Raw genomic sequence first — 11,280 nt, 5'->3', positions numbered from 1 at the left:
CGAAGATTCTATAACTACCCGATATTGAATATCTATATCGTGTAAACGATTTTTTGTGTAAAATTAATACATTATCGAACATTGTTTCAAATAAAAAACACGATATCATAGATTTCGACTCTTCAACTTCGGTTATTAACTTTACATTGAGAGATATTCGACATACGACTTTTTCGACTTACGCCTTGCGTTGGGACTTTTTTCGGTCCCAAATACAGTCGTATCTCGGGGGACACCTGTACCGTTATTTTTAAAAATTCACATACGCACGCAGGCAATCAATGATATCGTAGTGTACGTGGTTAGCTCTCATACTGAAAAGGTAAACAAACCATTTCAGTTTGTTTACCACTAGCAAAAAGGTGTTTTGTGGGATTTCTGCTTTATTTTATTACAATAATCGTTTGGTTTTTTACTATTTCTTGGTATTTTATTACTTGAATCTACTATGACAGTGTGTCCTGTGTGGAATTGAATCGCGTCGGCAGTTGTTTGACCTTCTTCCGTTTCGTTTTCGGAAGAATTAGATCATTACCTTCCGTGTGCCATTAATATAACATTGGTTTCGTTAAGCTCGCTGAAAATTGAACTACTAGCAGGCCAATTCGCAGCCAGACAACGGTCATGTTGGGCCCCTTGGAATCCTCGCTCCAAAACCCGATGAAGCAGCTGATAATTATTGATGGTAAGCTTGCATTTTAATTATTGTGTGCGGCTAAGGCTGATGAGCGCAGCTTTACCACACAGTATTACTTCTCAGTCTGAATTTCTCAATTTCCATTTCGAGTGATTGCATCACCCGGTTACATAGAAGCAGCTGGTGCTGTATCGAAAGCAGATACCACGAGATGCCGATGCAGATGCCGATGCAGATGCCGATGGATAAGATGCTGCCACCATCGGCCATAAAGAACCTGGGGAAAATCAATTTTTAATCCGGCAATCCGGCAATCCTACATTGGATGTGATAATTTCAGGGCGGTCACGTTGCCTCCCATTGTCGGATGACAAATCCCACGGACGTGCTTCAGCTTGGTACGAACCGGGTTTGGGATTATATTGGCGACAACTTTGTGTACTATTTGCTGCAGAACAAAATGAACGGCAAGCTGCCCCCGACAATCACCCGACCATCTTCTGTCTGGCAGAGGAAATCACGCAATTCAAAGTAAGTCAAAGTAAACGCTTAAACGGGTGTGGGTCGATCGATGGACGCTATAAGACGCACCTAACTATTAAAATTTTCCGACGTTCTCTTTTTTTTTCACAGATAATCAACAGTTTGGAAAAAGTAGTACAAGCATACGTAGAAAGGAGCAGCACACGTGATTGTCGGTTCGGAGCTTCAGAGTGCGGAATCAATGGGACGGTAGTGATTCCGGTGGACTCAGTTCCGCCAGCGACGGATTTGCCGCCAGTAATAGCGCTAGGAGATGGATAATTTAACGAACCCAATGGAGGAAACCCCGTACCACGATTTTAACTCTTCTGCGCTCCGAAACATTGTAATAAATTGGATGAACCTTCGTGCTTTATGCGTTCATGTACAATTTCCTACACATTGCGGGGTGCATTTTGCGTTTATCCTAAGAATCGCACTATAGCTATAACTTTCGTTTACTTTTCATTTTTAATTCATTTGCACTACGAAGGAGTGCTTTACTGATGAGTGGTACAACTGATCAGATTTGATATGGTTCGTTTTATCCATTTGTTTCTTAATTAAGATGATGATAATAATGAGCAGCTGGTGCTTCGTGTACAATGTTGCGGTCTTATTTTTTCGAAAGATACGTGAGTTTGTTTAAAAAAGTCATTGTTTACATTTATAGTTCATGGCTATTTAAATCGAATCTAATTCATTTTTACCCAATACTACGTAACACTCTTGCTAATAAGATATGTGATAATATACGTAAATATCATGCTATTAACAATGGACTGTGCCCCCATATTTAGGACTGACTATCATGCTATGTGTAATCAGTAAAGCCAGAGTGAACTGGTACGAAGCGGAGTAGTGGATCTTTGTCATCTGAACGTCCAGGCAATCACGAACACCCGGAAGGGTACATTTGGAACCGTTTGAGCTTAGAAGCCTTACCTAGGGTAGGGGGACGAAACTAAGGTAATGAAATAAGTTGGTTGACAAAGTCTTAGGAAGTTTAACGACCTATGTTGGCAGTTCGAATGAATCTAAATTACTATGATCGGTGGTGGTTTGTTTGTACTACGAAAAGTTATTGATTTGGTACAATATTTTGTGGCGTTCTAATTATAATACGTGGTGGTTAATTTTCCTATTGATCCGTGTCCTGCAACTGACAGCATCTGAGATCGTGGAAGGCCTTTAAGGGTGTCGGGAGCGATCGGGCTACCGAGAAGGGCACTCGATCATAGGCTACGACCCGATACACACAACAGTCCCGATCACGTTTATCTTATTGTATTAGAATGTAAGTGTTTGATCCGCGAGTGTCCCTAATCCCTCAATTTTGCACCTTGTCCGAAACACAAAATTGTAACTGTAAATTTATTAAAAATAAATTTATTTTCTGCATTAATTATTAATCCCTTTCAATGTGTATCCGCAATAAATATTTTATTTTAAACCAGCTCCTACATTTGCAAATTTAAGCAGTGCTACCGTTGTTCACCCATATCTTAACCCTGGTTTGTATCCCCATCGATATACCGCACACATACACCATATTTGGCGCCACTTGTGCATATTTTTCAAAGCGCAAAGAGGCAATTGAAAATGGCTTACAATACTGATATGCTTTCTGATATTTTTCAGGACCGTGAACAAGCGATCGAGTGGATGCAAAAGCGGGCACTTCTGCAGCCGGTTCAATGGTGATATGGTTCCTCGAGCAATAGCCCAAACCCATTCCACTCCACTTGCACCGACAACGTCACTACGCAGACCATCACTCACCGCACACACAACACATCAACAAGACCTGTCCAACACATCCAAACGTAGACTCATCGATCGTTCACCGCCTTCATCGAATGTAATCCCTGCACTTCTTTCGGGTACAGCAGCACCGCCAACATCGTCTCACCCTATTTTGACGGTACCCTCAGCACCACCAAGATTTTGGTTGTACCTTACTCGTATCGCTCCTTCGGTATCCGAATCCGAGGTTGAGACATTCGTTAAGGAACAACTAGGGACTGATGACGTCATTATCATCAAGCTGACACCGAAAGATCGTGATACTGGCACACTAACATTTGTATCCTTCAAAGTTGGGATGTCGTCAGCACTAAGGGACAAAGCACTCTCTCCGTCCACTTTGCCATGCACTATAACCTACGGGGAATTTATTGATAATCGCAAACAACAAATACCAACATCGGTTTTACGCGTGAAACCTGTCAAAACCACTACCAACAATCATACACTAATAGCATCACCGCTGGCCACTGCTCACACATCCAATTTATAACCCACACATACGATCCCTCGACATCAATAACTACAACAACTGAGAGCACTCCAACAGGATATGTCAATCGCAATAATCGCTCGCCGAAACGCAACACTCTCACGATCTACTATCTACTCACGGCGTTCGTACGAAACTGGACGAGTTACTTCTCGTGCTCAACGATCACATCTATGACGTCATTGTTTTTACCGAAACGTGGCTAAACGAACAAATACCGTCTTCGCTCTTCTCGGGTAACAAATACAACATTTACCGTTGCGATCGCTCTTCTAATAACAGCGCATACTCTCGTGGTGGTGGTGTACTAATTGCATGTGCAACGGATCTGATCACCGAATTGATTTCATCTCCAGCCAACATCGAGATGGTTTGGGTAAAGATTAGGATGCAGATAGTATCTCTATTTATAGGCGGCATTTATATCCCGCCAGGTATGATAGCAAATAACGCATTGTTAAATAGCCTTAGCGATAGTATTGATGCGGTTCAACACCGCCTAAAAAGAAACGATTTAATGTTATTGTTAGGTGATTTCAATATGCCTTCTATTGTTTGGACGCCCATTGAAAACTATTATGTTTCAAGTAATGCACACTCATCAAGCAACGCTCAACATATTGTATTTTGCGACATAATAACAGAGTGTAGTCTCCGTCAAATCTCAGGGATCAAAAACAGTCTGGGACGTCAATTAGATCTAATTTTTGTTAATGAGAGCGCAGTTGATATAAACTCTCAGGTGCTATCGGCTGTAGCATCTTTACTTAGACCAGATGATTATCATCCAGCTTTAGAATTCTCTCTCTCTCTGCAAATATTCAAAAGGCTCCGCGCTCAGTATCGTCAAATATTCGTAGATATAACTTTAAAAAAATGGATTATTTTAAACTTTCAGCTATGCTTTCGAATATTAACTGGTCGTTCTTAGATACAGATATTTCAATTAATGATGCGGTTACTGCTTTTAATGCTAATATTATCTCGGCTTTCCCCTCCTGCTGTCCTACCTATAAACCTAACAACTCCCCTCCCTGGTCTGACTCTACACTCCGCTCCCTCAAAAGAGATCGCAATCGCACACTACGTAATTATCAAGACATGCGAGATCCTCATCATAAGCGCATATTCAAATACGCCTCTAATGCATATCGCATATATAACAGGGCTTGCTTTAGATCTTACGTCCACCAAGTGCAAGCACAGTTTAAAATTCATCCTAAAGCCTTTTGGGGATATGCTGATAAACGTCGTAAATCTAATGATATCCCTTCTCATCTGAATCTTGGCAATCTCTCTGCATCCGGTACTGACGGCTGCTGCAACCTTCTAGCTGAACATTTTTCAAGTGTGTATGCTGAATCAATCAAAACCAAAGCATCAATCTCTAATAGCACTCATAATACTCCCACCGATGTAATCAATGACAGTAATCTAAACTTACACCTTAGCACAGTTTTACAAGCAATAAAAAATCTGAAACAGTCATATAATCCCGGTCCAGATGGCATTCCAGCAGCAGTATATAAGAAATGCAATACTGTGCTCGGTTCTCTCCTATTAAAACTATACCGTATATCCATTAAATCATGTTCATCCCCGGACACATGGAAATTAGCTCATATAACTCCTATCCCTAAGAAAGATAATCGTGCAAACGCTACCAATTATCGTGGAATCAGCATCCTCTGTGCAAGCTCCAAAATATTTGAATCTATAGTCCACTCACATATTCTCTTTATTGCAAGAAACTGCATTATACCTCAGCAACACGGTTTCTTTCCTAAACGTTCTACCTTGACAAACCTTATTTCCTTGACTTCCGTTATCACCTCTAGTTTAGACAGCGGTTCTCAGGTTGATATCATTTATACTGACTTTAAAGCAGCCTTTGACCGTATTCCTCACCCTATCCTTCTTGCGAAGCTATCCAAAATGGGTTTCATTGACTCACACATTCGTTGGCTTGATTCGTTTCTCAGCAATCGCTCTTTTCGTGTTAAACTAAACTCCTGTTTTTCCAAATCCTTTTCATCCAAATCGGGAGTGCCTCAAGGTAGCGTGTTGAGTCCTTTATTGTTCGTTTTATTTATTAATGATGTTAACTCAGTTATTCCACACGATTGTTTTCTTTGTTATGCAGATGACCTAAAGATTTTTAAATCTATATCGTCTGTTGGTGACTGCGTATCGCTCCAAAACATCCTCAACCGATTTGCATCATGGTGCTCATCGAACCAGCTAGTTCTATGCCCCGAAAAATGTCATGTCATGTCCTTCAGTCGTTCACGTTGTCCCGTTACGACTGCTTATAACTTCGAGGGTATAGCAATAAATCGTGTACTCTCGGTAAAAGATCTTGGTGTAGCTTTCGATAGCAGGTTATCATTCCTCGATCACATTGACGTTACCGTTAATAAGGCTCGTAAAACAATCGGTATGATAAAACGTTTTTCAATCCGCATAACCGACCCTCTGTGTTTAAAAGCGTTATATTGTTCGTTAGTAAGACCGATTTTGGAATACTGTGTTGTTGTTTGGTGTCCCACCTGATTTACATCGATTGACCGCATAGAAAGAGTGCAGAGATCATTTACTCGGTATATTGTCAGCAAAATGCCCGGCTTCACGTCAGATACCCTACCGGACTATGAGCAAAGATGCCAGCTGTTGGGTCTGGACTCATTGGAGAAACGCCGTCACATTTCCCAAATAATGTTTGTTGCCTCGCTCATATCTAATGCTGTGGATTCACATATCATTCTTTCATCCCTGCATTTCTATGTTCCAATTCGTTCCTTACGCCCTCGTGCTCCTTTATTTGTTCCAAATCGACGCACTTCAGTTGGTTTAAATGACCCTTTATTACGTGCTGTGAGATTGTTTAATTCCTGCGCACACCTGTTTGACGATCACCTCTCCTTACCATCCTTCCGATCCATCCTCCGAGCAAATATTTAATAAGTTTAGTTAATAGGTATGTTGTTAAGAATTCAATTCAGACAGCAGTTATGTAAATAAATAAATAAATAAATAAATAAATAAATAAATAAATAAATAAATAAATAAATAAATTGTGCCCGAGATGTCCAAAGGAAATGAAGCTAACTCCCTACAAAAGCATCGACGGCTACAGGTATGTATGTCCCGACTACAAATGCGGCGGGACCAGCAGCATCCGGGCCAGGTCCATATTTGCCAACCACAAGGCTTCGCTTAGGAGCCTTGTGCGTTGTTGTTACGAGTGGGCCAATGGGGCCAACTGAACTCGTTGTGCGTTGGAGACTGACCTCTCCCACAACACGGTTCTCTCGTGGTACGATACGATCCGAAGTTTTCTTTGGGAAACATTCGATCGTACACGAGAGAAGATAGGGGGCCCTGGCATGACGGTGGAAATCGACGAAACTGTCATCACTCGTCAAAAGTACAACGTCGGCCGGGTCGGTAGTTCCGGTCCTCAGTGGCTTGTGGGTGGGATATGCCGGGAAACTAAGGCCATTTTCCTGGAGCGTGTCCCGAAACGCTCGCTTGCCGTTTTGAGCGATCTGGTGGTTCGGCATGTTGAACCCGGAACGAAAATTATGACCGATCTCTGGAAAGGTTATAATGGGCTGGAGGAGCTTGGATATCCCCACGAGTGTGTCAACCACTCCAGAAATTTCCTCAATCCAGATGATAACAATATCAACACACAACGGATTGAGAATGTTTGGAGATGGTTGAAGGCATTTTTGAGAAAACAAGGCACTAATATTAAAAGCAACATGGACAAATATTTTGCTGAGCATATCTTCCGGAAATGCAATGATGATGTGTTTGTCGCCTTGATAGATGCCTTGGGGAACCAAATCGAACATTTTTAATAATTAGTTTTCTTTTTTTTTAAGCAGGTACACTCAAAGCAGATTCTCATTTGGTCCAGAGAAGCTTAGCTGCGAAACGGACCCAAGGAGGAGGTTTTGATGGCACCTTGCTAAGGTGCATTCTACATTTCCCCGCACCACAATAGACGACGCAACGTAGCTTTCGCTATGCTTCTAGTCTCGATGGCCGGACACACTCGGCATCGTTACACAGTTTGAACGTGCGCGTAACGAATATCGAACGAATCGAACGTATGCAGCCAGCTCTTGGCCGCCCTCATTCGGCGTAAATGGCTCACCGAGAAACGGCTTCGCTGCCAGCTCGGTCGCGCCGATTGCATCCTGCTACTGCCGCTTGTCAATGCGGTGCACCTCGAGTGCATCGACGACCGGTCCGTGTGACAAGGCATTCACAGACGATCCAGGAAAATCAGCTGAATCCCATCAGCCGGAAACCTTACCATTTTTTCGATCCTAAAAAAAAGCCCAACAACCGGAATGATATTATCCGCATCCTCACCGTCGATCTCACAGAACGAACGGGACGAGTGCTTTCCTTTGCTTCAGATAGTTGTGAATGTTTTCCACGTACCACTGGTGGGTGATTTTCAGCTTGCTCGAGAACACCTGCACGAACCAGGTCTCGTAGAACCGGCGCAAACACTGCAGCGTGATCAGCGTCATGGCAACCATCGTCTCGGTAGGCGTGGTGCGCACCATACGCTTGTTGGTTGCCAACGTATCGAGGAAGGCGATTACGTAGTCCCGCGCTGGCTACATCATGACGGCAAATCCGGCCACCGACCAGAGGGTAGCAAAGACGTAGAAATGTATGAACCACACCTTCAGGATCTCCAGCAGGGACACCAATCGGTCCGATGATCCCTTCAGTGCATGCTTGTCATACCGGAACGTCTGCCGGATGGCAGTGGGCAGATGCTTTTCGATCGTTGCCAACAGTCCACCGAGCACCACGATCGCCACGATGAGATTGACGAAAAGAAAGCTCGACCGAATATCGAACCACGGGAACCATATGATAACCGCAACGAAATGTAAACAAACCGCCATAAATGAAAACAACACCAATTGAAACTGACACAAAGAGTGTGGAGCGGCTTACAGTGCCCAGGTCGCATGTTCGAACTGTCACTGGTTTATTTACAGCGCGGAATTGGGTTTTTACCTACTTACTATGAGTGAAAGCTTTACTTACATTAATAAAATCATGCTTCACCCTTCTTACGGGGCTGGTTGCTTCGCCTCCTTTGACGGGGTTGGTTTCTGTTGCTCGGGCCTCCGGTGAATTTTTCCTTCTCGGTGTGTCGGCGTTGTCCCTTTTCTCCGGCAACGAGTTATTGGCTGCTACCGGCTACTGAAGTGCCCATACACACGGCTGCAATTTGCGATCGGGAGATGTTCTAAGCACGGTGTGATTACGCTCTTTCGCGAACACTACTCGTCACTTGACTTTCACTTCACTAGAGGTCCCTATTCGGGCGCCAGTTTATCTTTATCTAGACCGGTTGTCCATAAAAAAGAATTTTTATTTTACACAAACAGGATTACTCCTGACTAAAGCTAAACTATGAACTATATCTGGCTGATTCTAGACTTCATCTTCGACTGACTAAACCTAACAAGCTAAAGTTCTAACTAGGCCGCTGGTTGCTGGCTGCATTGGTCCGTTCTCACGATCGGATGCGTGTCGCACTTCTTGCGCATGTCGCCGTTGTCCGCTCGTGGCCGGTGTAGCGTTACATCTTCGTCTGCTCGTAGCCGGTGTGGCATGCCAGCTTGCAGTATGGTTTCTAGCGGGTCGGTCTAACTAACATGATTCAAAGCACCTCATCAACTTACCTGGGTGTATACAGGGTTTCGAATCATATAAGGGAATAGTTGAATCACTTTGGGGAATGTTGCAAATCGGTAGGGGAATATTGCATGCAAGCTGTGGATTTTTGCAATCACTTAGAAAGTTTTGCAATCGATTAGGGGAATGTTGCAAGCGTACTGTGGAGCTGTCATCAGACTGTGGGTGCCGCTAAAAAACCCAAAGTTAAAATATTTTCGTCAATCTTACTAACTTATCACGTTTAATTATGGCTCCGCAGCAGGATTTATTTAGTTTATCATGTGTACAGCAGAATCCCACACGAAAACAACTCCAAAGGATGTTTAAAAAAAAACATCATCGGTACCAACTCGTAGCTTTTTACACCGGCACCCACAGTCTGATAACAGCTCCACAGTACATTTGCAACATTCCCCTAATCGATTGCAAAACTCCCCTAAGTGATTGCAAACATCCACAGCTTGCTTGCAACATTCCCCTACCGATTTGCAACATTCCCCTAAGTAATTGAAGTATTCCCTTATATGATTCGAAACCCTGTAAGGTTCTGGACAGCCACAAAGCCGATATGGAGTGAAGTTTTCGTAAGTATGCCTCTTGATAAAAGATTTTCCTAAATAAGGTTTCTTCTATTCACAGCATTGAAATGCGGCTAAGAGTCGGCACATATAGACACATTATGCTTGATGGAGTGAATATGACGATGACGTCACGGTGGAGCCTATGTGTGCCTACTTGTGTGAAAGAGATAAAGCACACCTCAAACATACAGAAACCAAAGTGCTCAAAAAGAGGGGGGGTATGACTATGTTTTTTTGCACTAGAGCAAGGTGGAATTTATAATGAGGTGTAGTTATAGCGCTTTTGGCGATCCCCCCCCTGGGCTCCGATTTTGACAGATGGTTTTCCGCTTGTATATGTACTGATGGATTGTTTACGTTTTGCATGGTCAATATTTGGTGGAGATCAAATTGGGTGAATATTTTAGTTTATTAGAACACAGCCCGTGATTTAAAATGGAAATTTTCCTTCGAGAACTTGAAGCGTTCGCCAAACGCGGAAAACTAACGGTCAGTTTTCTTCGTCGATTCTTCTTCAACCTAGCTGTCAAAACGGGCTTATAACTTGACCTGATATCTTTACGGTCCTTGCACTAGAGCATTTTTCTATACCAATTGTCGTTTTTTTTTAACTAGCGGCAGCGATGATGGAAATTGAGTGCCCAAGATGGCTTCAACTGGAGAACCATTCCGCTGCGCAAAGCGACGGAAGAAATCATGGCGTTCGGAGAATTTTATCATGCCTTCTTTTTCCCTCCTACGGCAAATTTGTCGAGCAGCTCGTCGAGCTACCCGTCCCTGGCTCCGCCTCATACCCCTCGCCTGAGCGCGCTGTCGAAGGTTTGGATGTGTTGGTGCATCAGACGGCCAATCGCCGTCAGCCGTCGTCCGTACTTTTTCCCTCCATAGCGCTATCTCTTTCTCGCGTGTGGACAATGCTTATTAAATGCTGTGGTGCTTAAAAAAGCCGTTAACAATCATTGCGGTGATGAAGTTGCATTTTCACAAATCAAACCTAAAAAGCACAATTAGTTTCAAGCGCTGCCACGTAAAAATGACTAAGGCATCGCTAGCTTACGCTGGAGGGTCTGCTGTGCAACGCGCAGAACCCTAATTTGTATTAACACATTCAGCCCAGCGCTGATTTTCATCAACTTTCCTTTCCGCCGGCATCTAGAACGCAAGCTGATTGTGAAACCGGTATACTGGAAAGTTCTCTGGCAGTCCCTGGGGCCTGCCATCGATCTGAACGTGTTAAGCATTAAGCATAACTTTGATACACTAAGCATTTGCTTTCGTATGGTGTAGATTACACAGATATGCTAAGCCGTCTGCGCAAGGGTGTGAGTGTGCCGAATGTATGCTCTTCCGGAATGTTAAGATCCATCAGTCAAGGAAGGGACGGTGTTCATGAAAGGCGGAAAGACGATGTGGCCCCTGTAAATGATAACTGATGACCGGGAGGAGGGGGTACTGGCACACAGCTGTTGGAAGATTGAACAGTATACTACAGTATACAGTATACAGTATACCCCCCCCCC

General features: G+C 43.4%; 2 protein-coding genes across 2 annotated transcripts; one reads left to right on the top strand and one right to left on the bottom strand.

The window, feature by feature from the left end:
• Positions 1 to 924: 924 nt before the first annotated feature.
• Positions 925 to 1,459, top strand: LOC121589552 (BRAP2 RING ZnF UBP domain-containing protein 2-like). Its single transcript, XM_041908549.1, has 2 exons — positions 925 to 1,168; positions 1,271 to 1,459. The coding sequence occupies exons 1-2, from the start codon at positions 1,005 to 1,007 to the stop codon at positions 1,272 to 1,274; spliced, it is 168 nt and encodes a 55-aa protein (XP_041764483.1). The 5' UTR covers positions 925 to 1,004; the 3' UTR covers positions 1,275 to 1,459.
• Positions 1,460 to 7,852: 6,393 nt separating this feature from the next.
• On the bottom strand, positions 7,853 to 8,395 carry LOC121600839 (polyprenol reductase-like). Its single transcript, XM_041929621.1, has 2 exons — positions 8,168 to 8,395; positions 7,853 to 8,098 (listed from the first exon to the last, which is right to left on the bottom strand). Exons 1-2 carry the CDS (start codon positions 8,393 to 8,395, stop codon positions 7,853 to 7,855), a joined length of 474 nt encoding a protein of 157 aa, XP_041785555.1.
• Positions 8,396 to 11,280: the final 2,885 nt, after the last annotated feature.

Source organism: Anopheles merus, chromosome 2R, assembly GCF_017562075.2.
Source record: "Anopheles merus strain MAF chromosome 2R, AmerM5.1, whole genome shotgun sequence".
NCBI lineage: Eukaryota > Metazoa > Arthropoda > Insecta > Diptera > Culicidae > Anopheles > Anopheles merus.
This window is presented reverse-complemented; position numbering and strand designations above follow the sequence as displayed.